The sequence below is a fragment of the Quercus suber genome, unplaced genomic scaffold (genome assembly GCF_002906115.3).
Source record: "Quercus suber isolate HL8 unplaced genomic scaffold, Cork oak 2.0 scaffold_213, whole genome shotgun sequence".
Taxonomy (NCBI): Eukaryota; Viridiplantae; Streptophyta; class Magnoliopsida; order Fagales; family Fagaceae; genus Quercus; species Quercus suber.
The window spans coordinates 962,629-989,974 of record NW_027069671.1 but is presented as its reverse complement, the minus strand read 5'-3'; the positions used below and the strand labels follow the sequence as shown (position 1 = coordinate 989,974).

General features: G+C 34.4%; 1 protein-coding gene and 3 long non-coding RNA genes across 4 annotated transcripts; all 4 read right to left on the bottom strand.

Moving 5' to 3' along the window:
* Positions 1 to 3,208: 3,208 nt before the first annotated feature.
* LOC136070136 (uncharacterized) lies at positions 3,209 to 3,624 on the bottom strand. The gene is made up of 2 exons (XR_010631373.1): positions 3,437 to 3,624; positions 3,209 to 3,332 (listed from the first exon to the last, which is right to left on the bottom strand). It is a non-coding gene; the product is annotated as an uncharacterized LOC136070136 (long non-coding RNA).
* A 16,384-nt stretch (positions 3,625 to 20,008) lies between these two features.
* On the bottom strand, positions 20,009 to 22,091 carry LOC111999696 (uncharacterized). Its single transcript, XR_010631372.1, has 3 exons — positions 21,976 to 22,091; positions 21,087 to 21,520; positions 20,009 to 20,760 (listed from the first exon to the last, which is right to left on the bottom strand). It is a non-coding gene; the product is annotated as an uncharacterized LOC111999696 (long non-coding RNA).
* A 481-nt stretch (positions 22,092 to 22,572) lies between these two features.
* LOC111999697 (uncharacterized) lies at positions 22,573 to 23,289 on the bottom strand. Its single transcript, XM_065779563.1, has 2 exons — positions 23,274 to 23,289; positions 22,573 to 23,141 (listed from the first exon to the last, which is right to left on the bottom strand). Exons 1-2 carry the CDS (start codon positions 23,287 to 23,289, stop codon positions 22,573 to 22,575), a joined length of 585 nt encoding a protein of 194 aa, XP_065635635.1.
* Positions 23,290 to 24,738: 1,449 nt separating this feature from the next.
* LOC136070135 (uncharacterized) lies at positions 24,739 to 25,478 on the bottom strand. Its single transcript, XR_010631370.1, has 2 exons — positions 25,175 to 25,478; positions 24,739 to 24,862 (listed from the first exon to the last, which is right to left on the bottom strand). It is a non-coding gene; the product is annotated as an uncharacterized LOC136070135 (long non-coding RNA).
* Between the last annotated feature and the right edge of the window lie 1,868 nt (positions 25,479 to 27,346).

Genomic DNA, 27,346 nt, shown 5'->3' with positions numbered 1-27,346 from the left:
AAAAAAAAAAAAAAAAAACAAACAAACAAACAAACAAATTTCTCCACGTATTTTGGACAATGATAAATATTGTCGGTCCCCGCAAGGATGGAGATTTCACGTAGATGCTTGGTGTCCTTTGATGAGATTCATTATTTTGTTATTTTTATTGTCTTAATTGTGGGGCTTATTTAATGATTTTTAGCTTCGTGTACTGTATACTTTGTTGCCTTTTGCTTCTTTTACCGGGAAAGCTAAAAATATGAGGCAGGCAAAAATAATAAGAAACAAAACATGTTTACCTTAAGAATAATTCTTAGAATCTCTCTCTCTCTCTCTCTCTCTCTCTCTCTCTTTATATATAGTAATGTATTGTACCAGGATTTTTTTTTTTTTCAAAATAACACTAATTTTCAAATAATTTAGTTAGTTAACACATTTTTAAAATTATTTAGAAAACTAACATCTCGAATGTAATAAACTCGATTTTGGTATGCTAAATCGAGTATAATGAACTTGATTTCAACATCATAGCACCAGCTGAAGTGAAAATTTCGTCCACATAGGCATAAAACTCAAGTCCATTAGATTCGAGTTTTGTCATATAGAACTTGAGTCCATAGGACTCGATTTTCTTTATAATTTACCAATCATGATAGGACCATCATTTTTTTACTACCACAGCTTTACACAATCTTAAACCTAATTGTAAATTATAATAGAAAATACATGTAATACAAACATCATGAGAGGACATCATTTATTTTATTTTTAGTATATACTCATTCAAAAAAAAAAAAAAAACCGATACCGCCATTGCATTCATATATATATGCTAATATAATATTCAAGGCTAAGTTGAAGGGTTCAATTCAACTCCTACTTAGAGAGTCTTGTGTCATTTTCATCTGCAACTTCAAGAGATAGGGTTAATAAACACCTACTTCAGTCCAATTTAATCCATTTTGGTCCGCTTCAATTTATTTGGTCTAATTTAGGTCCAAGTAAGTCTACTTCAATCCAATTTGGACTACTTCGGTCAATTTCAATCCAAATCAGCCCATTTCAGTCCATTTTGAGTGAGTATAAACTAAGAATAAATAGAGTTGTTATCTTTATTTATCTATCTCTTAAAGTTGATGAAAATGACATATTATTCTTTAAGCATTAGTGGAACTAGACCCTTCTACCTAACCTTAAATACCATATTAGCATACGGATATAAATACAGTTGTGAAATATGTACTTTTTTTTTCTTTTTTTTCTGGTAAGTATAAACTAAATATAAATAAAGCTTTTATCTTATTATTATTATTTTTTTTAATAATTGTTAGATGTGATCTTATTTTATCAGAAATATAGTATATAATGATATATTGTTATAAAACTATAGTTTTACTTTTTAGTATTCTTCTCGTTATATTTTATTCTCTAAATTTGTTTCTCTCTCTCTCTCTCTCTCTCTCTCTCTCTCTCTCTCTCTCTCTCTATATATATATATATAAATTTTTTCTTGCAACTAACTTTAGGTTGATGAATTTTTATTTTTTTTTTTTTTTTAAATCTCTACTTTTGGTTGATATGTTTTGGTGTTGTGTTTTATTAGTTCCCCATCGCAGGTGTTCTATCTCCTTATAATTTGATTTGATTTTTTTTTTAGTTAATCCTTCATTAGTTTAGAAGTGAGAATTTGAGTTTATATCAAAACACAGTCTACTTAACTATGTATTTAAATGTGCCTATCTATTATTTAAGTAATATCAATGATAATTATGTGATAAGTTTTGACTATCTTGACAATCTCCTTAAGTGTTAGAAACCCTAAACTAAAATCTTGACTCCACCACTAGTTTGACTTACCTAAGGGACTACAACTAATATATAGTAAAGAAATCCTAGCAATTAGAAGACTCCTAGAAAAGCCTAATTAATGTTGGGAATAAAATTAATTTAGAACATAAAAAATTTTATCAAAAGGGACAAATTTCTAAAAATAATTTTTTTTTTTTAGAATCAAATTTCTAAAAATACATAATTAAATACTATGGATTCTAGGAATTATCATAGAACTGATGAGATCTTATTATGACTTAAAATTTGCAAATATGAAAAAAAAAAATAGTAAATTTGATCAATTGAAGGTATAAAATAAGGGAATTAAAAAAAAAAAAAAAAAAAAAACTACCGTGTAATATATATATATATATATGCTGTGAGTTTTGATCCTCATAATGGCACCCTTTAGAAAACCAAATTTCAGTACGTGATTCTGTTACCGGCCTCCATGATTTATATTGTTACTTTTCTACTTCCTGAACTTATTGTGACTAAATGTGTGATGAAATCTTTGTTCAAGGAGAGTCTGTACCATTCATTCAATATCAGTACCCTACCCCAACTTGGAAGAACTCTGTTTCGTGTGCTCATTGTTCTACTCATCTAGTGGAGAATATTCAAATAGCTAGACAACATTGAAAGTAGAGGAAATACACATTTCTGGCTGAGTCCAACAACGTAAGCAAAGTTATTAATATGCTTCATGATCTGGAGTGGCCTATACTTCTTGTCTTTCAGCTTGTTATAGGTGCCAGCAGGAAAGTGATCCTTCCATATATAGACCATCACCTAATCCCCTTGTTGAAGATCTTCTTCCGCAGTGAGCCAGTGACTTGTAATCAGCCATCTTCTACTTACCATTGGACGCCTTGAGTCATTTTCAGACCTTTTCTTGTATTTCCTTGATGAGATCTTCAATATTCTTAACATGATTTTGATTTAAAGAAACTCAGGTGGTCATTGTCAGACCTCTTCTTGTATTGCCTAGATGCAATTCATACGCCATTCTCATTCCAAGAAGCTTAGATAATGGCACCAAGTTTAATGTATGCTTTGGGCTTTCACAAGAGACTTTTATATTCTTAAATTACAATAATCAGACTTTTATATATATTACTAGTCTCTGATTTTTAAAACTTTACAGGGAAAAAAAGTGATCACTCCCGTGCCTTGTGTTTAGCTGCACTTAACGGTGACTGGAAAACTGCTAAGCAGTTCATCGATAAAGATCGTGGCATGCTTTATGCTAGATTGACAAAAGTTGTTTTTTTTTTTTTTTTTTGAGAAAATGGAGAAATTTGTTTTAGAATTTGGAAGAAATAAAATAAAACAAAAAGAAAGTCGCATTTTGTAATAAATCTGAAACTTATGTAGAGAACAAGGGGGAAAAAAATTACCGTCAGGTGCAAAATCTGTCTTGGAAGTAGGAAATTCAATTTGAGGAAAATGATCTGGTTTTAGCAAACATGGGTCCACAACAATTTCAAGTAATTGTGCCGGTTGCTCCGTTGACATTGCTGCATTTGAAGAGGGAATGTAGTCACCCCAATGAAATTCCTCACAAAAATTATATATATATAAAGTTGTCTCTCTAGTTTGTGAGGTCAAATTGTGGACTCACCTGAAATTTTCCAAAATTTATTTGAGCTTATAATACGAAAAAGAGTGGTAAGTGTATGAGGAAACTAGAAACAAGAGAAATGGTTGTGGTGGTAGTGAAAGTGGTGGTGAGTAAAGGGCTGATAATGAATTAAAAACCATGCCAAACCGCTCAATTAAATTTTGATTTGTACCTCATTGGGCAACAAGAGAAATGGTTGGTATGGAATAGTGTAACTGTTTATGTTTTATATTATCGGAAAAGGAAAGGAATTTCTACTCAAACATTCCAACAACAGAAAGAATTCTAAGTGCACCATTTGGTCGAGCATCAAATTCCGCAATTTTTAGAACCCTCGATTACACCACTTGTTCGAGCATAAAATTCTGCAATTTTTAGAATCCCATTCCATAGATAAAAATCAAATTCCACTCTTTATGCCAATTTTAATCTTCAAGCCAGTTTAAGAATATGCTTAACGACAAAAGGCAAATCAACGTATAGAGACTAAATTCAAAACTTTAAAAAGGCAATATTGGGCAATAACATGATATGCGTGGTTCAAAACTTCAAATGCTTTAGTTTTCGTTGGAATGATAAAGGGCAAATGTTGGCGGTTGAGAAACAAGTTTTTGAAGATTGGGTCAAGGTAACCTATATAATTTTTTGTCATTTATTTTTTTAACTATCGATTTTTATATTATTTTTTAATAGATATATATTGTTGTTTATTTTGTTTTTGTGTGTGTGTGTGTGTCTATATATGTATATATTTTGTATCATGATCATATCTAGATGCTAAAGGATTGCAGAACAAGCCCTTCCCTTATTATGGTGACGTAGCAATTGTGTTTGGTAAAGATTGGGCTAATGGAAAAAGAGCAATGCTATGGATGCGACTGAGGAGATAGATGGTAGACAAAAAGCCAAAATCCTATAGGCTATAGATGAAGTTGAGAAGAAGATGGTATAGAAGAGACCAATGGAAATGGTTCTAGTTCCCAAAAACATATATAGAAGTGTTAGTTCAAAGAAGTTAAATGAGAAAGAAGTCAAGATCCCATGATGAAATAGTTGAGACCTTAATAGAGACAATGAAAGACTTTGGAAAGAAGTACGAAGAAACTAAAGGACACAACTTATACTTATCGACACACTTCTTTTCCTCTACCACTTATAATCAGCCAATTCAACAACTGTGAAATTTATTATGAAAAATACTGTATCGGTAGCATTATTGGAGGTTTATACTTAAAAAATAAAAGTGATGTCAACATGTTTATGTGCATAACATGTAGAACACTTTTCATTTGACCAAAGAATTATAAAGGACAAAGTTTAGCTACAAAATCGATTGTAACCTTAGGCTACAAGCTCACCCAATATCTTTTTATTGGAGGTGAGTTTTGACAAATTCACCATTGGATTGCATTTTCTTCTTATATCCTCCATGTTTGCAAAATTTTAAGAAAATTAAAGATCAATAGCTATGTCAACAATAAATTTTTAAATTGCAAGTTTTTGTAATTTAAAATTATGCATAAAATATAAGATTATAGATTATATAGTAAATGATATCAGATTGACACAAAAATTGACATGCGCATTAAGAGCGTAAAGAACATGTAATTCAACGTTAGATTTTAAAAATATGTAGTAATATTTATTTTATTAAGTGAGTTTGTAGCCTAAGGCTACAACCAATTTTGTAGCTAAACTTTATTCAATTATAAAATACACGGGGTTGTTGTTGAGGACCAAAAGTATTACAACCATTGTAGAAAGAAGCAAATGGATGAATCTTTGCAATAATTCAAATAATTGCGAGTGTTTGAATCAAACAAGAGCGTAGAAAGACAGATGGAAAGGATCTTGAACACTTCACAACAGCACTTGGTAGTTTTTATCTTTAGAATGATTTTAGACTTAGACAGATAGTCACACAGTAGGATAGTCATAAGAAATAAAACACATTTTAAATTGTTACAATAAATAAGGGAGAGAGAATTTAAACATTGATTCTCTTTATAAGGAAATTTGGTTAATGCCTCTAAATTATAAATCTCTAGATAGAACATGTCTATTTAAGAATGAACTTTTAATCCTTGAAGGGGCTTACTGAATTCCATAATGAAAAGCTCTGTTAAAATGTAAGCTATATATATACAGAGACAATAAAAGGCTATTTTGAAAAGTTACTCATGTTGGTACAAGCCATAAAATTTGTACTTGTCGTTAGATCTAGAGAAAAAAAAAAAAAGTCTCATTCCCTCACATTTTTGCAAAATTTTGTAGAATCTACAGTTTTTATAACTCTCTATCTGAAAGTGAGACAAACCTCACTCCAGCAAGCTTTATGGGCTCACTTGAGAGCCTATCAAACGAACATCAAGTAAGCATCCAACCAAGCTTTTTTTTAACCCCTTGTGCTTTCACACGTCCTCATTCAAGGCTTGCTCGAGTAGGCTCAACCAAGTACTAATTGACATTTTGTATAGCTGATATGTCCATTCAATTTTGCTATTACGTTCATTTTACACAAGCCTCACTTTAGGGGTGGCAAAATTAGACACGACCCGCGAACTTGACACAACACGGCATAAAATTAGTAAGTTATGGGTTAAGACTAAATGAATCTGTGTCATATTTGGGTTGACACGGCTGACCCGTTTATTAAATGGGTTGGGTTAGTATTCAACATATGGAACCCGTTTGACCAATTTAATTAAATGACATTTTATTAATATACCTATCGAACTCTAGGTACATAAACTTATTAGTCGTTATGATTTATTTTCTTTAACGTATTGTGATTGATTATTTGTGATATTTATATATACTTTAGTTTGAGTGATTATTTGTTACTTGCTAGTTCTGAATTTTATATTAAAAATATTTATCTGTTTGTTTTTTCATAAATTTTTTTTTTTTCATTTTGATAAAATCTGATAAACAGGTCGACACGACTGACCTGTTTAATAAATAGGTCGTGTTAAGGTTGAGGAATCTTGACCCGTTTAATAAAAATGTCGGGTTAGTGTTGATCTATATAATCAGATACTCAAGAGTTGACACGATATGAATCCGACACGCGAACACGAATTGCCACCCCTACCTCACTGGAAGGGGACAATTTCCCCCCAACCCAAAACACCACTTATTTCATATCTTTTGTTTATATATATTAGATATAAATTTTGCCCTCCTCCTTAAGTTAAATTCTAGCACTGCTATTGTGTTGAAGGATTAGTTTATTCTTTATATTTGTGTTCCCCTCTTTTTCTTTTTCCTCTTGGTTGAACATGCAACTCCAAAGGAAGTTAATCCGAAGAGTTAAATAACCTTATACGGGATTCCCAAAAGATTTTAAAATTCATTCCTTAACCCCAATTAAATCACTATTTAACCTAATATAATAAACCCTCTAGTTTTTTACTAGTATTAAACTTAAGTTGTTGCAAACCCATGCAATGTCCGGAAAATTTGATGATTTGTTTTTTTTGTTAAGTGAAAAATGAAAATATTTGATAAAACTTATAAGTATTAGTCTCAAACTCTTCTTAAAATGATGTGATTATTTTCTAATAAATTATAGTTGATACAATTTATTAGATTTTCTAAATTAAGCTATTTATATTTGTTATTTGAAAGTGTTTTAAAATTTAAAATTTTAAAATAATTTTTTTAAGGAAAATACAATGCATTTTACATTCAATTATTATATAAGGCGAGATATTTTATAAATAATGTAATGTGTGTTAGAAATTGTTTCTAGTATTCTTTACAAATGATTCATCTTTTATATGTCTTGATTGACTTAAAAAGGAAACATATATAAGTAAACCATCACCGTTAGGAAAAGTGTTAAGCAGCTCACAACACTATTTTGAATATAATCTTAAATATGATTTAAAGAACAACTAAAATTTTGGCATTAGGGTTTTGAAAAAAGAATGATATGCATGTGCATGTGAAATGAAAAAAGATAAAACATATCCTAGGATGACATGTGAATGTATGAAATGTATAATTTACCCTAGGGTGACGTGTAAGCATGGAGAAATGTACAAAATGTATAGACATGTGAAAATTGTATTCTACATAGCAAGATAAAAAGTGCATGGCCACTCATGTGATCGTATGACATTTACTAGGAAGATAAATTGTATAGGTAATTAAGTAAAACTTCACTCCATAGCATAGCATAGCATAGTATATCATTTGCAATTTTATTAAATTCTTATTAAATGTGAGAAAGGTGTCATTTGTAAAGGCATTTTATTTTAAAGGAAAACATTTTATTTTAACAAAACATGGGATTGAAAAAGCATTTTTGCAGCCTAAAGAGTCTTTGTGCAATTTTTAGAAGTCATTTTGGTAATTTTGGAAACCTTGGGGAAAAAATAATACTTTTGGAAAGTTGTGGGGGTCAAAAAGCAATTTTGGGAAAGGTATTTGTGGCTTATGGAACCACGGGTTGGGAGTTTTCTTGATTAAAGTTATTGGTTTGGGGCCTTTGGGCCTAAGGCTTTTAAAGTGGGTTGGTCTATGCATGGAACTGGGCTTGTGCCCAAATAGATTGGACTAACCCCACCTCTTCAATTAGAACCATCCATTAGAGCTGGGCTCATTCCCATATAAATTGAAATTTCCCCTTCAGATTAGAACCATCCACTTTCACCCCAAATGCCACTACCGCTACTAGTGATCTTCTCACTCCTAATCGAACCCATGGCCAAAACCAAACCCTTCTCTTCTTCTCAGGTCATGGGTGTGACTATTTTGGGTTTCTTGATTTGGTTTGAGGTTTTGGGTTTGATTGGAAATTTGATTTGGGTCTGGGTTTCTGAATGGTTGTTGCTGTGAGTTTTTGATTTGGGGTTTAATCTGGGGTTTTAAGGGGCTTCGGGTTTACTGTTGTTGTGTGTATGTGTGTATGAATGTACGTTTGTGTAAGCATGCTCTGTTTGTATGGAATCTGTGTTCACTGTTCACTGTACCTGAGAACAGGAATAGGTGTAGCCGTGTGTGTGTCTTGTGTTCATGTGTACACTTGAGCTACTATAATCGTGTGAGCATGCATTCCAAAAATAAAAGCATAGAGTGAAAAAATGAAATAGGAAGTAGGTGCTACCCATTTTGGTTTGCCATTTGCTATTGCTTCCCTTTCCGCTACTTGCTTTTTCCTTGCTTCTCTTGTTCTGCATTGTTTATGGCTGAAAAAGAAAAAAAAGAACAAACTTTTAAATTAGATTTCAAGCAAAAAATAGAAAAAGAAATAAGAAAGAGCGAGAAAAAAATTATTGGGTTGTCTCTGCTCAGTGCTGCTTCTTCATTTATGCTTGATACTCTACTTTATTTTCTTCTCTGTCTTTCTTGCTTCTCATTATCTGCTGCTGTTGTTTGTTGTGGATGTGGGTTGCTGTTGTTTATTGTTTGTTGTTAAATGGCAAAAAGGAGGGATCTTCGCTGCGTTTTTTGGCTTGATGGTAGAAAGGAGAGAGCTTTCTATATTTTGGTTCTGTTTTTGGGGTTTTGGAGGTTGGGGAGATGGTGTTAAGAGTTGGCTGTGTTTGTAGTTTCAAATTGATGGAAAAAGGATGGAATTTTTCTGTGTTTTCTGGATTTGCTTTAGGGGTTTTGGTTTTCTTGCTTGGGGTTTTTGGTTTTGTTTTGGGAGTTTGCAGTGAGGTTGTTGTTCAAAGGTACTGGTAGTGGCTACAAAGGGTTGGGATTTTCAGGTAGAGGCATAGAGCCGTAGAGGAGAAAAGGAGAGACTTTTATGGGTATTTTTGGGGTGTTGGCTGTTGGGATTTTTGGGTATAGGTTAAGGGGCATTCCCATGTGCAACTCAAACACATGTTTTCAATTTTTAAATAATAATATATGTATTTTCACACACTTTTTCATCCACATATGTTTTCACACATATTTTTAAACGGGTGCAACTTATGTCTAGTGGCCAGTGTTACTAGACACATTGCGATGTGGACACATTTTCAAGACTGGACATGTGTCCATATCCTAATGGGTCCAATGGCCAAACAACAAAACACATTTTTAATTGTATGTACTAAACACCCTCAAACCCATCATAACTCAAATGAGTGATGTTTAGAATGTTTTAGTAATTGTGAGTCGTGACATTCAGTCTAAACTTGTGCAATGGATTAAAAGTTGAAACTTGAAGGCACTTAAAAAGAATTGTGTGAAACTTTCAATCAACAGTTAAAAATTCACTCCTATCCAAAAAAAAAAAAAAAAAAAGTTAAAAATTCACAAAAAAAAAAAAAAAAAAAAAAACAGTTAAAAATTCACAAATAAAATTTGACATACCCATCAATTAAAAGAGCTTGACTTGATCTCCAAATAAATCACATGTATGACTTGATAAGAATAAAAGGACCAAATATAATGAAGAAATAGACTCGAATAAAAATCATACTAGTAATTTATGAAAACTAATTAAATTCCTTAATCATTTTTTACTTGTGAATTTTAATTGCATGCTTAATTATAAGGCTTCAAATGGTATACTTAGTGCCAATTTTTATGTAAAATCACAAAAAAATTTAGCATGCATTCAACAGAAAATTATGTACTTTTTCCACGATTAAAATGAAAAATGGGTAATTTCATTAAATTCGTGATATCTCATTTGATTTATACCTGTTCTTTGCCCGAGTAAGCAAATTACATGGAATTTTACGGTCTTAAATAAACTTAATATGAAGGCTATATATATACATATGGACAATAAATAATGACCGTTGAAAAGGCTCTTTTGAAAAGTTAGTCTAGTTTGTACAAGCCCTAAAATTTGTACCAGTTAAAGACAAAAAAAAGTTTCATTCCCTCAGATTTTTGTAAAATTCTGTAGAATCTACTGTTTTTATAACTCTCTCAAGGGAGATAGACATCACTCTAGCAAGCTTTTATGGGTTCACCTTAGATGCTATCAAACAAAATTCAAGTACGCATTCAACTAAGCTTGCTCGTACCCCCTTGTACTCTCACATGTCTTCAATCAAGGCTTGCTCAAGTAGGCTCAACCAAGTACTAATTGGCATTTTGTATAGCCGATATGTCCTTTCCATTTTTCTATCACATTCATTCTACACAAACCTCACTCGACGAGAAATTTCCCCCCAATCCAAAACACCACTTATTTTATATATAAACACACATTTTGCCCCGCTTCTTTATATTTGTTTCCCCTTCTTTTTATTTTTCCTCTTCGTTGAACATGCAACTCCAAAGGAAGTTGACTCGAAGAGTTAAATAACCTTAAACCTTATACTAGGATTCCCAAATTTTTTAAAATTCATTCCTTAACTCCAATTAAATAATATTCAACGTAATATAATAAATCCTTTAGATTTTGTTCTAGTAATAGATTCAACTAGTCACTGACTCGCAAGATGCACAAAAAATTTGACAATTTATTTTTTTAAGAAAAAAATAAAAATAGTAAATGAGACTTTAGTAACATAAGAAAAATGTAATTTTATCAAGAACCTATCAACATTATGCTAAGAATGTGGCACAATTGTCAATGAAGCAACTCTTATTTCTACACAAACCTCTTCTACCAAAGTATCATTGAAGTTAACTAAATGGACTTAAGTGGACCGGTGGATCGAAAGGGACTAAAGCGGACTCAATGGACCGAATGGATTGCATGGACCAAAATAGATTGCATGGATTGAAATGCTATACTGATGTAGCTAAACAGTACCGTATCAATAATAAATGTTATGGTTAAAATTTTAGACATTAAATGTAGGGACTTAGAAAGTAAAGGCCCAAGCCCACCTAGCACAGTGGTATCTTGTCCCCCAAATCAAGCGCAAACAATAGAATTTTTAAGAGAGTGGGTAACTAACTCAAGTGCAATACAAGGATATGTCCAAGTTTAAAACTGAAGAATCCAAAGTAGCAGATAAGTGCAATTGGAACAACAAATGAGGATAATATCCTCCCCAGGCAAGTCCAAGGATCAGTTTCTTATAAAGACTCGCTAATATAGTAGACATGTCTTTGTACCCCAACCTCTGTTCTGACTAGAACCAAGCTTATTGCATGATTAGTGACCGCTATATAAGCATATAAGACATTCTCATTCTTGGGTTGGGAGAGAATAAGAGGGTATGATAAATACTGCTTCAACTCTTCAAAAGCAACAATACATTCCTAAATCCACTCAAAGCTTTTCCATATGTAAAAGAGCTGGAAGAATGGTCGACATCAGTTTGCGGACCGGGAGATGAACCTATTTAGAGTGGCTATCATTCTTGTCAACTTATGTGCCTCTTTGGGGTTCCAAGGCGAGTGCAAGTCATTTATGGCCTTGATTTGATTGAGATTGATCTCTATTCCCTGATGAGTGATCATGTATCCCAAAAACTTGCCCGAATTGACACTAAAGGAGCATTTAGAGGCATTAAGATGCAACTTATGCTTCTTAAGAACCAAGAACACGGTTCCCAAGTCATTTAGGTGTTCTAAAAGGCATCACACAATAGTGGTAATTCCTAGTGGGGGTTAAGAAAGCTGTCTTCTCTTGGTCAGAGAGAGCCAAAGGCATTTGGCGATAGCCCTGGAAGGCGTCTAGAAAACTCATCTGAGGATGTCCAACAATCGTATCCACTAGCTAATCAATCTAAGGAAGGAGGTAATGATCTTTTGGGCAGACCTTATTTAAATCAATAAAATCCACACGAACCTTCCATTTTCTCGACTTCTTCTTCGCTACCACAGTGTTAGCTAGCCATTCAGGGTAAAAAGCTTCCTTAATCGCCCCTGCTCACTTGAGCTTATTCACCTCTTCTTTTATTGCTTCGACATGTTCCTTTGAAGAGCACCAAGGTGTTTGCCTTTTTGGTACAACAACAAGTTTTACATTTAGATGATGACATATAAAGTCTGGGTCAATCCCCGACACCTCATAAGCATTCCATGCAAAAAAATCCATGTTCTCCTTTAAAAAACCTATAAGTTTCTCCTTTTCAACAGGGGATAGTTAAGCCCTCACTTGAAAAATACCTATCTTTGTTTGATCCAAGAACCACTTTTTCTAACTCCTCACAAAGTAAACCCTGCGGTTAAGTTTCGAGTTTGCCCTTGGGGTTAGCTAATTGCTACAAGGGCTTTTCTAATTTATAAGAAGCCTTATCCAACGATTGTTGTCTGATTGCGGCCACTAGGCACTGCCTGACCATTGTCTGACTTTCAACAAGCTCTCCCACTCGCCCCTTGGTGGGGTATTTGACTTTTATATGCATGGTAGATGACATTGCTCCCATGGCATGAAGCCAAGGCCTCGCCAAAATAGCCGTATAGGGGGAATAAGCTTTAACCATAATAAAGTCCATCTCCATTACTTCGTTCCATGTTTGCATGAGTAACCTAATCATCCCTTAAGGAACCATGGTTCTTCCATCAAACCCGACCAAAAGGGAGTTGTACTTGCTTAAATCCTCGAGCTTGAAATTCAACCCCATATATAAGTCTAGGTACATAATTTTAGCCCCTCTTCCCTGATCAACCAAGACTCTCTTTACATCATATCTCCTAATATGAAGGGCCACTACTAGGGCATCATCATAAGGTTGGAAAGTCCCAACTTTATCCTCTTCTGAGAAGCCTAAGGTTGGTAGTGCTTTAGACCTAATCCTCTTAGATTCTCGAACTCGCTCCTCAAGCTCTGGTTTCGATGCTACAGACATAACACTTGAAAATGAACCTGCACTATGGCTCGGGGTGGCAAAAATCAAATTGATTGTTCCCAAGGATGCCTAAGTAGCAATTTCCCTTTGGTACCCTACTTCGATCTGACTTGCTTGCCTCGAAGGCTGGTGCATGAACTGCTTCAGCTTCCCAGCTTTCACTAACTAGTCTAAATGGTCATGCAAGGTTCTACAGTCTTTGGTAGTGTGCTCTCTGTCTTGATGGTACTAGCAATTAAAACTTTGATTATGTTTGGATGGGTCTTCTCTTATCTTATTAGGCCACTTGAAATAAGATTCATTCTTTATGTTCTCGAGGATCTACTTGTGCATTAGCCCTTGATGATTGGTTAGCAAATTCTCTCCTAGGTCGACTGTGATTATACCCCCCTAGTTAAGGATTTCTCTTTCTAGGGGGGAAGATTTTGGTTTTTCCCTTTCCTTGAGTTTGGTCTTTCTCGACCTGCTTATGCTCATCAATGCGGTCCATGAGTTGACACATACTTCGGGTGGGTTTTATAATCAAAGATTTTCTCAAGTCATGTTCCATTGGGAGCCCAACCTTAAAGGTTCTTATGGATACATCTTTAAAACCCCAACTATTTCATTAAATGTTTCCTAATACTTGTCAGAGTAGGTTTTCAAATTCTCCCATTCCTTCATCACCACGGATAATAAAGAGTTTAAAGGTCTGGGAACCCTGCTGCATGTCATGAATCTTGCTTCAAAGGCACTAGTCAGTTCTTCATAAGAACTTATTAAACCCTCTTCCAACCCTTCGAACCATCTCATGGCAACAGGCTCAAGGCTGGAGGGAAAAACCTTGCACATAAGGGCCTCATTCCTCAAGTGAATGGCCATCCTTTAGTTGAAGTGACTCACATGTTCTGACTTACATGTTCCACGGGGTCAATCCTCCCATTATAAATAGTAAATGTAGGCTGAGTAAAGCGATGGGGAAGCTTGGCCCTATCAATTCTTCGTGTGAAGGGTGACTTAGAAATCTGATGTAGAGCTCTACTCATTGCATCATTTCCCATTTTCCTAGGGGATGAGCTTTCACCTTACTTTCTACTATGTTTCTCCACCATATCTAGGCGTGAACATGCAGAGAAAGATTTGCTGGGGGGAGTCCTTGATCTCCGTTTGTAGCTACGGTCTCTCTCATCATCAGATCCTAAACTTGATGGGGGTGTTGGATCTCTCCTAACATGTGCCCTACAACATAGCTTTTTGCGCAAATGATCAATCTTCAACTTGAGATTTTGGGTCTCTTGCTCATGGGACACATGACTTCCAATACTTGATTGGATCCTACTAGTATGCTCTGTATGTTGCGTTTCCACCCTAACGCTTAGAGTTCGATTATGCTCTCTATCTCTCCTCCGCTCTAGATTAACAAAGTGATCCTCAAATCCCTAAGGGTTATAGTTCAAGATCTCATAAAAGATATGTACATAATTTTTTTCATAACAAATTTCAGAATTCTTGAAATAGTTGATTGAGTTGTGGATACAACTAATACTAATTGTGGGGACTGTTAACTAAAAAAGGTATAGTAGTCCTCAGAATTGGGCTCAGGGCCCAAAGGCCCGATCCGAGAACACGCAGTTGTCCGAGGACAGCCTAAATAAGTTTTATTCACGTCAAATAGGTGATATGAAAGGAATAAACAGGTATTATATACAGTGGTATAACACACGTCCGAGGACGCCAAAGTCCGAGGTAAAGGTAACCTTCGTGCTGACTGAAAGATTCCGCCAAGTTGTAGCTGAACTGGAAGTTGGATATAGCTTAATGAGGCGTCGGAGAAGGTAGAAAATATCTTCTAAAGTCTATCACCTCCTCATTAAATGCTGTCCACCTAACACTCTGGCCGCATTAATGTGGAGGTGATACCTGAATAGTAACTAAGCAGCTTTATGACCACTAAGCTAAAAGTTCCGGTAGAGACTGGATGAGACAGAAAGGAGCCCCCAGGATAAGAACTACACGTGTACGAAGGAAACAAGAAAAGAAACGAAGTATATAATGTAGAAATGAAGAAAACAGGAGGGACTTCTGGCCAAGAAAAAGAAAAAAAGAGAGAAAGAGAGAAAGAGAAAGAGACCAATTGAAAGAGAGCCGAGGAGAGTTTTCCTCAAAGAGCGAATCAACAGTATCCCTTATTACTTGATGAGTAGAGCCTTTCCTGAAAAACAGTACTAGTTCTTGAACCCATACTCTATAAATAAACTGCTCTTTCTCTATCAGGGGCAATTGAGCCCCAACCTGAAAATACTTCTCTTGATCATCACCGACGTTCACCCTTTCCAAGTCTTCACACCTCATCTCCTCCGGGGACGCGCCAAATTGGGCTCCCTGACCCCTTGATTGCTATAGATCACCTTCGGCTACTGTCAAATTACTTACCTCTGGCCGATGTTGAATGGCCATTATCATACACTGCCTAGCCATATTCTGGTTTCCCAAAATCTCCGAAACCTCGCCCCCCGAGGGATACTTCACTTTCTGATGAAGAGTGGAAGAAACAGCCCCCAAGGCATGCAACCATGGTCTTCCCAGAATCGCTGTATACGGAGAAAAAGCATCCACCACGATAAAATCTACCTCCACCATATCTAACCCAGTCTGCACGGGTAATCTAACCATTCCCAACGGGGTGACCGATTTACCTTCGAATCCCACCAATGGGGAACTATATGTCGTCAGATCTTCAGGTTTCAAATTCAGCCCCTTGAATAGATCAGGGTACATTACCTCGGCAGCACTTCCATCGTCAACCATCACTCTCTTAACGTCATACCCTCCGATCCTAATCGTAACCACCAGAGCATCATCATGCGGCTGCATGGTTCCTCTCTTATCCTCCTCTGAAAAGCCCAACACCAACGAGGTGCCAGGTCTGGCTCTCTTCGGCCTCGTGCCGGAGTCCTCCCCCGAGCATTGAGATACAGACATTACCCTGGAAGGGCAAGACCCAGTCCTCCCCGGAGCAGCGAATATAACGTTTATCGTGCCCAAGGGAGGTCCTCTCGAGGCGTCCGCCTGAAACGCCGAGCTTACATGACCTCCTCGGCCGCCGGTATGATGCAAGAGTTGGGTCAACTTTCCATCTTGCACCAACTGCTCTAAGTGATCCCACAGATTATTACAATCCTCGGTGATGTGCCCGTGGTCTTGATGATACTGACAGTAAAGATTCCTATTACGCTTCGCAGGATCCCCCGCCATCTTGTTGGGCCACCTAAAGAACGGCTCGTTCTTTATCTTCTCCAAAACTCGTTGCACTGGTTCTCGGAACACGGCACTAACCACCTGGGAGTTGGCAGGCCCCGAGTGCCCCCAAAGTCCCTCCGAGGTCGGTTGTTGTTGTACCGGTCCGGCCTGAAATCCCTCCTCTCTTGCGTTACCCTTTAGCTTTCCCTCTGCCTTGCATCTGATCTTCCTCTACTCTTCTATATTTATCTATTCGATCCATAAGCTGACGTACACTAGTGACAGGCTTGCCGGTCAGGGACTTCCTCAGACCGTGCTCAGTTGGAAGACCCTCCTTAAATGTATTCATAGCCACGTCATCGTGAGCCCCATCCACCTCGTTGAACATCTCCCAGTACCTATCCGAGTAGGCTTTTAGGGTCTCCCCTTCTCGCATAGACATGGACAGTAGCGACCCCAAGGGTTGAACAACCCTTCTACAGGTAATAAAGCGAGGCCAAAAGCCTGAGTAAGCTTCTCAAAAGAGTCAATAGTATTAGTTCTCAAGCCATTAAACCATCTCATCGCCACCGGGCCCAGGCTAGACGGGAAAACCTTACACATCAAGGCTTCGTCCCTGGCATGAATAGCCATTCTCTGGCTGTAGTGGCTAACATGTTCCACTGGGTCTGTTCGACCATTATAAATGGTGAACACAGGCTGGTGGAATCGCCGAGGAAGACTAGCGTCTTCAATATGTCGTGTGAAAGGTGATTTAGAGACCTGATTCAAAGCCTTGTTCAAGGCATCGTTCCCCTGACCCTGGCGAGTCGGACTCTTACTCCTTCGCCTACGGTAGTAATCTTCCTTGCACGAGAAAGACTCGCTGGGGGGAGTTCTCGACCTCTGCCTGTAACTGGTATCCTCTGACTCCTCAGAAGAGTGCTTAGAGTTATGGGCCTTACGCCTCCATCGTTCATATCGCAACTCCCTCTTCAACTTGTTAATCTTACGCTGTAAATTTCCTCCGCTCTTTACAGGGCCTTTCCCCCGAGAGGGGCTTCTATCAGCATGGGTGGTTCGGGTACTCCCCTCACGATCCCCCTCGTGTTCGTAGTCTGCCAACGGATTACTATGCTGAGAGCCCCTAGACTCTGCCTGGTGCTGACTAGCATCTGCTTGTTGTGGGCCCACTAACGGTTGTTGCGGTACTCCCTCTTCCATCGTGAGTGTCACACCTGCCCTTCCTTCTCAACAGATCAAGTTCTCGCCACAGACGGCGCCAATTGTAAGGACCCAATTTGAATTGAGTGTTGGGTTTCAGCCCAATAAGCCCAAACAATGTATTTATAGAGTATGGGTTCAAGAACNTTATAACAAAAATAATTGTTTTTAAATAATTATTAATTTTTTTTAAAAGAATATTAAAGCCTAGCTACGTTTTTTTTTTTTTTTTTTGAGAAGCAAAGCCTAGCTACTTGATAATAAAAAAAGCGGTATATAAACACACCCTAAGATAAATAAAGTTAAAAGATAGCTGAAATATAATAAAATAGAATTCATGAATAATACCAAAAAGTACACCTAAAAAACACCTACATGGATATGAGTATGGATATGATATAGTGTCACGACAATTTTTGAAAATGTAGAACACGAGTACATATGAGGATACTTATATTAATTACTTAATTATATATATATATATATTCAAAGCTTATAAATTTTTTATAACAAAATAATTTTTTAAATAATTATAAATTTTTTTAGAAGAATATTAAAGCCTAGCTACTTTTTTTTTTTTCTTTTTTTGAGAAGCAAAGCCTAGCTACTTGATAATGAAAAAAGCGGTATATAAACACACCTTAAGATAAATAAAACTAAAAGATAGCTGAAATATAATAAAATAGAATTCATGAATAATACCAAAAAATAAAATAGAACCTATAAATAATAGTAAAATAAACTAAATAATAAAATAAACTGGTTTTTTAAGTCATTATCAAACGCAACCAAATAGAATGAAAGTTTAAAATAATAATCATAGATGAAAGAAGAAAAGTAGTACATCATTCTTAGTGGAGAGAGAGAGAGAGAGAGAGAGAGAGAGAGAGTTGAGAATCGATCGGTAGAAAGAATTATTAGATTATCATCAGCCACCTTCAGAGCGCCAGCCACAAACAATGGTATAAGGATTTCTTCTTCTTTGGAGGTTATTATAATGTGTTTGTTCTCCTCATTTTATTTTCTCTATCCGGTTTTTTTTAAAAAAAATTTATAAGCTTTGAATATATATATATATATATATAATTAAGTAATTAATATAAGTATCCCCATATGTACTCGTGTTCTACATTTTCAAAAATTGTCGTGACGTCATATCGTATCCATACTCATATCCATGTAGGTGCTTTTTAGGTGTAAACAATGAAAGTATACAAAACTTTAATAAGTTAGAAGTATGAATAAATTCACTATCTTTAAGAGAATATTTCCCCCTCAAAGAGTTTCCTACAGGGTTACAGTCATATTTGTCTTCATAATATAACTAAGTCAAAGTTCTTCGAGTAGCAATGGTAGAATTATGTTAATTTCTCTTTGATGGTATAAAAATCTGTAAAAGAAACGAATTGATTAATATGGACGCTATATGTATATATATAGATGTTAAGAAATCTGTTCAGAAGAAAAGAAGTGAAGTTGCATTGAAGAAAAGAAGCAAGACTGATGTGAAGAAAGCTAAAGTGCAAAGGAAGCTTGATCATCAAAACGACAGAAGCATTGTTGTTTGGTTGAAGAAACTACTTGTAGTTTTAGAAGGTAAAGTAAAGCACGTGAAAGACACGTGAGGAAGTTAGCAGTTAGTTAGGACTTAGGTGACAGATGGCTAATTATTATTGGTGGAGAGTTTTAAAGAAAAGTTGTTAGAGTCAGTTACCTTTCCCGCTTGTTAGATCCATCTTCAGTAGTATAAATAGAGAGTAATGCAATGTAATTTAGTCAGTCCTTGTAATCATAGAAATTCAGCAATAAAATTTTCTCTCTCACTCAGAAATTTTCTCTGCGTTTCTCGTGTTTTCTTGAAGTTTCTGTGATTAGTTTTTCCTTGATTTGAGTCTTCTTGTTTAGCTTGTGATTTTAACAATAGCTAGAGTCAATGAAGAATGACCATTGTCAAGACTGTTTTGGAAAGTTGCTTTGGTTAACTATAAAATTTGTACTAGTCGTTAGAGTTCAAAAATTTTATATTAGGATTTCAATATTTTAAAATTTATTCCTTAGCCCCATTTAAATCACTATTTAACCTTTAATGATAAACCCTCTAGTTTTTGTTCTGGTATCAAACTCAATGGCAATTGCAATTTGCAAATTTGTTGAAGGCCAAAGATAAGTAATGTCAAGTTATGCAATTCAATGATATATTTTTGAGGACTGGATCAAGTTATTGAAGTATTAGAAATATCCTTTTATTTGGCATAGAAGATTTTAATGTCCAACAGAAAAATCCTGGATGAGTTTTGTATGATTGGGAACAAAATACCGAGGTTAATTTTGTCGTTATTACTATTCGATAATTTTTTAAAATTTTAGAATTTTAGGTTTTATTTCATTATTTGCTATACTGGTTTTGTATTTCACATTGAGCAACAACTAACGATGATAAGCATTGATTGAGGAAAGAAGTTAACGTAGTCCATGCATATTGCTCAATACAAGTATTACACAACTAATGGAATGATACAATTGGGAATAACAAAATATACTGATTAGTACTATAAGTACTCTTAAAATTCAAAACTCTAACTCGAAAATTCGGTATTTGCTTGGCTGGAATAAACACCTGGACCAGTAATATGAGCGGATCAAATCAGCCCAAAGATTAGAGTGTAACACAAGAAACAAAATCACGGGAGCACAGGCAAGTGAAGCAATGGCATATGGAACCCATTCCAACTTGTAGTTAAAGATCAAAAAGATGGCAGCAATAAAGGCTAATACCATGGTCGTAATAGAGATGAAGAGTGTAGTGAGCCCGAACATCAATCTTGCATGCAATGAATACACAAACTCATTTTGTGCATAGCTTGAAGTGAGAATGGACAGTAACAACACTATTGATGCTGCAGAGGTGAAGAGTGAAACTGCATTTGAAAGGATAAAAATCATAAACCACTGCTCTTTGCTCAAAAAAGGAGTATTTGATATCTTATTGCTGGCACCAGGAACAGTGAGAGCTGCAGCGAAGACCACCGTAGAAATGAGTGTTGCTACAAGCATACATGAATTGGCTGTCGCCTTCATTGCTTCTTCACCTACTTTAAGTAATCCTCTATGTGTCTTATTGAATACTTCTCGGGGTATCATTCCCTCTGAATTTTTCATAGACATATGAGAAGGTCGGGAAATCTTTTCCACTGCCTAGAATGATACACATTGTGAAAAGTTACGTAGGGAATTATATTAACACAGGAAAATGAATATTACATAACATATCTAAGATGAAAGTTTTAAATAATATAAAGACATTTTCCATTTGAAATGGATCTATTTTATAGTTCAAATTTAATTATAAAAAATTAAAAATGCTTTCAGTGTTGTATCATTTAAAAGTTTACGTGACATGACACTTTCTATACTGTTAAATTCAAAAAATAAGAATTTAAACTTCCACATGTTATGGTAAATTGAAAATGATATCTTTAATGTTTGGAAAAGGAAGAAGAAGATCTAGTGGTACGGAATACCTTAAACCACAATAGCTCTCGTTGCATCTGAAGGTTTGCTCGTGGGGCACCAAGTTTTTCCACTTGTGGCAACACTCCAGCTAAGTGCAGCATGTTGTTTTTGTCAACATCAATATTTCCTACTATGTAATCCTTAACTGCTGCTATGTTTTCTATTAGATTGAACACGTGTACTTGACGATGCAAAACAGCAACATGAAATACGCTTTGCGCTTTGTCATTAACTTCCCATAAAAGATCAGGATACTAGCAAAGAAGCAAAGCTAAAAACTCAACATTTCCTGACATTGCGGCATCAAAAAGTACTCCTGAAGGCCTCCTTATTAGGTTTGAAATTTCCTCATCTGATCGCTCCAGAACTTGCTTCCAAATCATTTCAAGTAATTTACGAGCCGATATTGGCATTAATCCTTCCTTATTGAAGCCTTGGAACTCTAGAAGTAGGGAATTAAAGCATCAATATTAGGGTGAAAAAATGATCTCTATATAAAAGAAACTGGAAGCAACAAATTTGTTCTTCATATAATGAAAGCATTTAATTACAGATATCATTCATATAAGCAGGTTCTTCCACAAACTTGCTCAAATGTTAATGAAAATTGCAATTTGTCTAAATAAAAACTATATAACATTAACTAGTAAAAATTGTTTTGTTGCCTTGGGAACATATTATAGTACGGTATTCTAAACACTAATGATTATTTGGTATTACTCATTTATTTTATTTTATTTTATTTTTGTTAGCTTAATTGCTTTTGTATAGCTTTTTAAACTCTCACTTTTTTTTAAAGTACAATTATACTTTAGCCAACTTTAAACAAATAAACCGTCAATAAAAAACTGCAATCTAAATGAACACTTTTGTGAGACCAGGTTTAGAAAAAGGTACTTAAGCTGGTGTCTTTTGCCTTGATCCTTAGCCAACTGCTGCTTGAAATCTCTGGGGCCTTTTGAGCCAGCACATGCAAAGCTGTTTTCCCATCTTTCTCGTCTCGTTTATAAGCCAATGTTGGATATTTTTCCAGCATACCCAATGCTATATCTATAAATGGAAAAGCAATTTTCAATATAGCCAGAAACTTTGACTATTTGTAGGAGTAATACACACACACACACACACAAATTGATTACATTTGTTACATCGGTTGAGTTTGCAAGCTTCTACAGGTTTTCTTCTAGATTTATTATTGATATTACTTTTTTATTTACCATTAACAATTTGCTACATTAGTAATTGTCAAATTTTTGAAAAAATTATACACTTTACCTCCTACACTTCCCACACATACAGAGGTAAACTTGAAGACTTCCAACGAAAGATCATAGTATCATTTTTGAAATTTAGTGTATGAGTTACTGCAGACGTAGTTAAGTTGTCATTGGAAGCAAGTCTGAGATTGGAAATTTATTCTGACATAGATTATATCTAAAAAAACAAATTCTAAAAGTTCCAGAAAATATTGGGATATTCTATACTAAAAAAATACTATCTAATACAAAAGCAAGATAGAAAGTACGTAGCATGTTTATCAGAACTGTAATTTGTAAAGTCAAATTTGGGAGCACGAAGGCAGGAATGTATCATACCGTACAGATCGCTGTAAAGGATAATAAAAAATAGCTTAATGCGTTCACGACAATCTAAGCTGTCAAATTCAGTTTTTGAGTAGAGATATTTTGCCATTTCATTGTGTCCAGCTTCAGCTGCCATGCCAAACGGTATCAATTCCCTAGTACCACGGATCATTGTGAGTGTATTATTTTTTTCTATCATTAACTCTGCAATCTCAACCTCTCCAGATACAGCAGCAATACTAAGGCCTGTGTCTTTATTTATATTTTCAATAGCTAGTTCTTCCACAGTCATATATTCCACCAGTGCTTTTATAAAATTTTTGTTTTTGGCAGTAACGGCTATGTGAATCACTGTGTCCTGTGATTTTGTTAATCTAGCACGAAGCATGCCACGATCGTTATCCAAGAAGCGTCTTGCAGTTTCCCACTCACCCTTAAGTGCAGATAGACACAAGGCCCGGCAGTCATTTCTATTTTTCCCTGCAGAATTTTAATATATATTGAGAATCATTTGGAAAACACTATATGAATCCTTTTATTTTGAAAAAGGATTTCAATAGAAATAATTCTTATTAACATAATATTATTTTGTAAATTTCATCTACTCTAAACCTTCAAATGAATCCATACCAATGGAGACAATCCTCAAAGTTTTGTGAATTGGGAAATCCGTTTAATCCATATAAATCAATATCATTTTTATTTGATATAAATCTAAATTTTAAATATATAATTGAACCACTAAAAGAATTCTAATTGTTATATAAATGAATTCTTCATTAAAACTTGAATGCTTATAACTCTTTTATCAACCCAAAGAAAAATCATTTACAGTTTATTTCATCGTATCTAGATTGTGTATTTTCCTGTTTGAATGGAACTTCATTATAAAACCGAATTTGTATGGAATTTATTTTTATGATTATTATAATTAATATTATTGTTGAATTTGTTGTTGTTGTGTTTTAATAATCTATTTAGGAACAATTTATTTAACTTTTTATTGAGGTCTTATTATTGAAAGTGTACTAAAGTATACTCATAAAAAAAAAATTAAAAAAAAAGTATCTAAAAGTTACGCATAATATTGTAACTTAACCTGGACGTTTTTTTTTTTTTTTTTTTACGTCTACTCTAAACCATGAAATGAATCCATACCAATGGAGGTATGGAATATATATAGAGAATCATTTAAAAAACACTATACAAATCCATTTATTTTGGAGAAGGGTGTCAATATAAATAATTCTTATTAACATAATATTATTTTGTAAATTTCGTCTACTCTAAACCATGAAATGAATCCATACCAATGGAGGTATGGAATATATATAGAGAATCATTTAAAAAACACTATACAAATCCATTTATTTTGGAGAAGGGTGTCAATATAAATAATTCTTATTAACATAATATTATTTTGTAAATTTCGTCTACTCTAAACCATGAAATGAATCCATACCAATGGAGGCAATCCTCAAAGTTTTGGGAATTGGAAAATCCGTTTAATCCATATAAATCAATATCATTTTTATTTGATATAAATCTAAATTTTAATATATAATTGAACAGCTAAAAGAATTCTAATTGTTATATAATTGAATTCTTCATTAATACTTGAATGTTTATAACCCTTTTATCAAAACAAAGAAAAATCATTTACAGTTAATTTCATCGTTTCTAGATTGTGTTTTTTCCTGTTTGAATGGAACTTCATTATAAATATTACTATTGTTGAATTTGTTGTTGTTGTGTTTGGGTTGTCTATTTAGAAATAGTTTATTCAACTTTTTGCTTACAACTTATTACTGAAAGTGTGTTAAAATCTATTCATACTTTGAAAAAGTGAAGGAAAAAAAAAAAAAAAAGGTGAGGTTTTAATATTGCAACTTAAGACCCTTTTGTGTGTGTGTGTGTGTGTGTGTGTGGTTCTTGTGTCTTCAGTTGGGTTCTAAGCTATTGCCTTGCTCGTTCCCTCACTCACAGTTTAACCAAAAGATTACATTTTCAGCCCAAGAAACAAAGGGGGGAAAAGTACATGTTGGATGAAATTTATATTGAGACAAAGGAGAAAGAATTACTGTCAAGTTCCAAATCTGTCTTGGATGTGGGAAATTCATCCTGCGGAAAATGATCTGAGGTTGGCAGACTTTGTTGCACAACAATATCTACTAATTGTTCCTTTTGCTCTGTCATCATAGCTGCATTAGAGGAACGAACTCCATATAATTAAAGTTGAACACGGGCCCGTTTGGTACATGTGTTTAAAAATTAAAAATTGTTGTTTAAAAACATTTGTAGAAATACGAGTGAGTGAAAAAGTGCGTAGAAATACGTGTAATGTTGTTTAAAAATTGAAAATTGTTATTTAGAAACACAAACCAAACACCCCCAGGTTTTTAATAATTTGATAGTTACGACAATGAGGAAGGGGGTCTAAATCATTGACATCTGCATTAAAATTATTATAAAGTGCTAGTTGAACTACAATTGAAGTCAAGTTGTGGACTCACCCGAAATTTTCCAAAAATATTGCTGTGCTTTTGAGGCAGAAAAGAGAGTAAAAAGGCTTGAGGTAGCTAAGAAACGAGAGAGATGGTTGGCATGGTTATGGACTAGAGTGTGACAGTTTGTGGTTTATATTATCGTAAAAGGAAATTAAGGAATATCTATCCAAACCGTTCATTCCAAAAAACAGAGAATCAATCCAAATTTCTACACACCGTGGAGCACCAAAACTTCAGCAAATTTTTGAATCCCATTCACTAAATAAAAATCAAACTCCACTTTATTCCAGTTGTAATCATCAAGCCAACTAAAGTACATGTAAAACAACAAAATTAAAGAGAAAATTATTGTAGAGAATGAAGAGAAGAAGCGTGAAAATAAAAGAGAAGGAGAGGACACGAGAATTATATGATTCAGCTTGACCTTTTTATGTTTCTAAGGCTATAGGCGAATAAAGTGGTCGACTAAGGCCTTCAAATAGAAAAAGTCCCCCAAATTTTAATCAATAGATTCGCCATTAACATCACATTTTTATTTACCAGTTATTACTATCAAGCTACCACATCAATTGGTGTGAAAAGTTTGTCATTTTATTTTATTTTATTTTATTTTTTTGTGTCTATAAGCTTTATAAAAAAATGTAGTTAATTAGTAATTATGCATCTAAAACAAGATAATAGAGTTTAAATAATATTTATTTATTTTTTTAAAAAGTCTTCTTTAAATATATATATATATATATAATGTCACAATTCAGTTTTCACCTAAAGCCTCCAAATGTATCAAACTGACCCTGGTTACAATGAACTCTAAACTAAACATATATTTTGGAAAAATATGAGCTAGGGTTGCTTCCCCTCTCCCCTTCCAAAAAAAATAATAATTAAATTAATGGGGTTCCTTAGTTTAGTAAGGTTCCTTGGAGTAGAGTAGCCTTTGTCTCCTGAGTCAAAGAACTCAATGGCTAGGTTGTCAAGTTTGATCTTTGGAAACCCTCAAGCCTCACAAAGTTTGAAAGGATCCATCTTACTTAAATTCTCCAATTTTTTTCAATCTTAATCCCGATGTAAGACACATTGTATTTAAAAAATTCATATTAAACACACAAAATTAAACAATTTCCACCTATTTTACATCTAGATAAAAATTGGAGAGAATTTGAGAATTTAAATGAGAGGAGATCTAATTCCCACAAGATGCTCACAAACTTCCCTCTTGGAGTTAAAAAAATTTCATTGTTGGCATGCAGGACATCAGATCTAGGTTTTGGAGCTTAAGAGACTATGAGTTGATCTCTGAAGCAAACATGTCTAGAAAAAATAAAAATGCCAACAAATCGTGATAGTTTCCCTGCTGACATAACTGCATTTAAAGAAGGAATTATTATGAAAAAAGAATGCACACTTGAGAGGAAAGAAAATGTTGGGAGGATGTTATAAACTCATAGGTAGAAATCACCATTAAAAACTGACTTGCAAGGGAAGGGTGCTTAAGAGCTTATAAACATGTGGTTAAACTTACACTTAATTCATGTGGGATACTAAGATCATAACATATCACTATACTTTGCAGTTGACATCCACAACAGCTCACTCTAACAACATTGACTTGATGGTAGCATTTTCTCTTTTTGGTAGCTCACTCACTTATCAGTTATTTTAATCTAGTCTCTAAGTCGCCTTCTCTGAGATCCAACCACAAAACCGCAACTCATTTAATCTCATACTCAATGAGCTACATTTAATTACTTGACATGGTAGTTGACTCTAACACCAAATGTTGCAAACTCATGGGTAGAACTTACCGTTGAAAACTTGCTTGCAAGGGGAGGGTGCCCAAGAGCTTATAAACACATGGTTAAGTTTACACTTAATCCATGTGAGACACTAGAATAACAATAAATGATGGAAAAGTGAGAAGATAGAAAAAAAATTTAGTTTTCCTCATGTGCGTTTGGTTGGAGGGATGAAAAAGTGGTGAGATGAAAAACTCTTATGTTTGATTAGGAGAAAAGTAAGAAGATATATAGAAAATGTAATTTATATAAATTTACTCTTATGCTTCTATTACATAATATAAAAAATAATTTTTATTTTTTTATCATTACATTACATTATATTAATATTATTTCTATATGACAATTACAGAGGAGCTGGCCATCATTTGAGACTTGATTA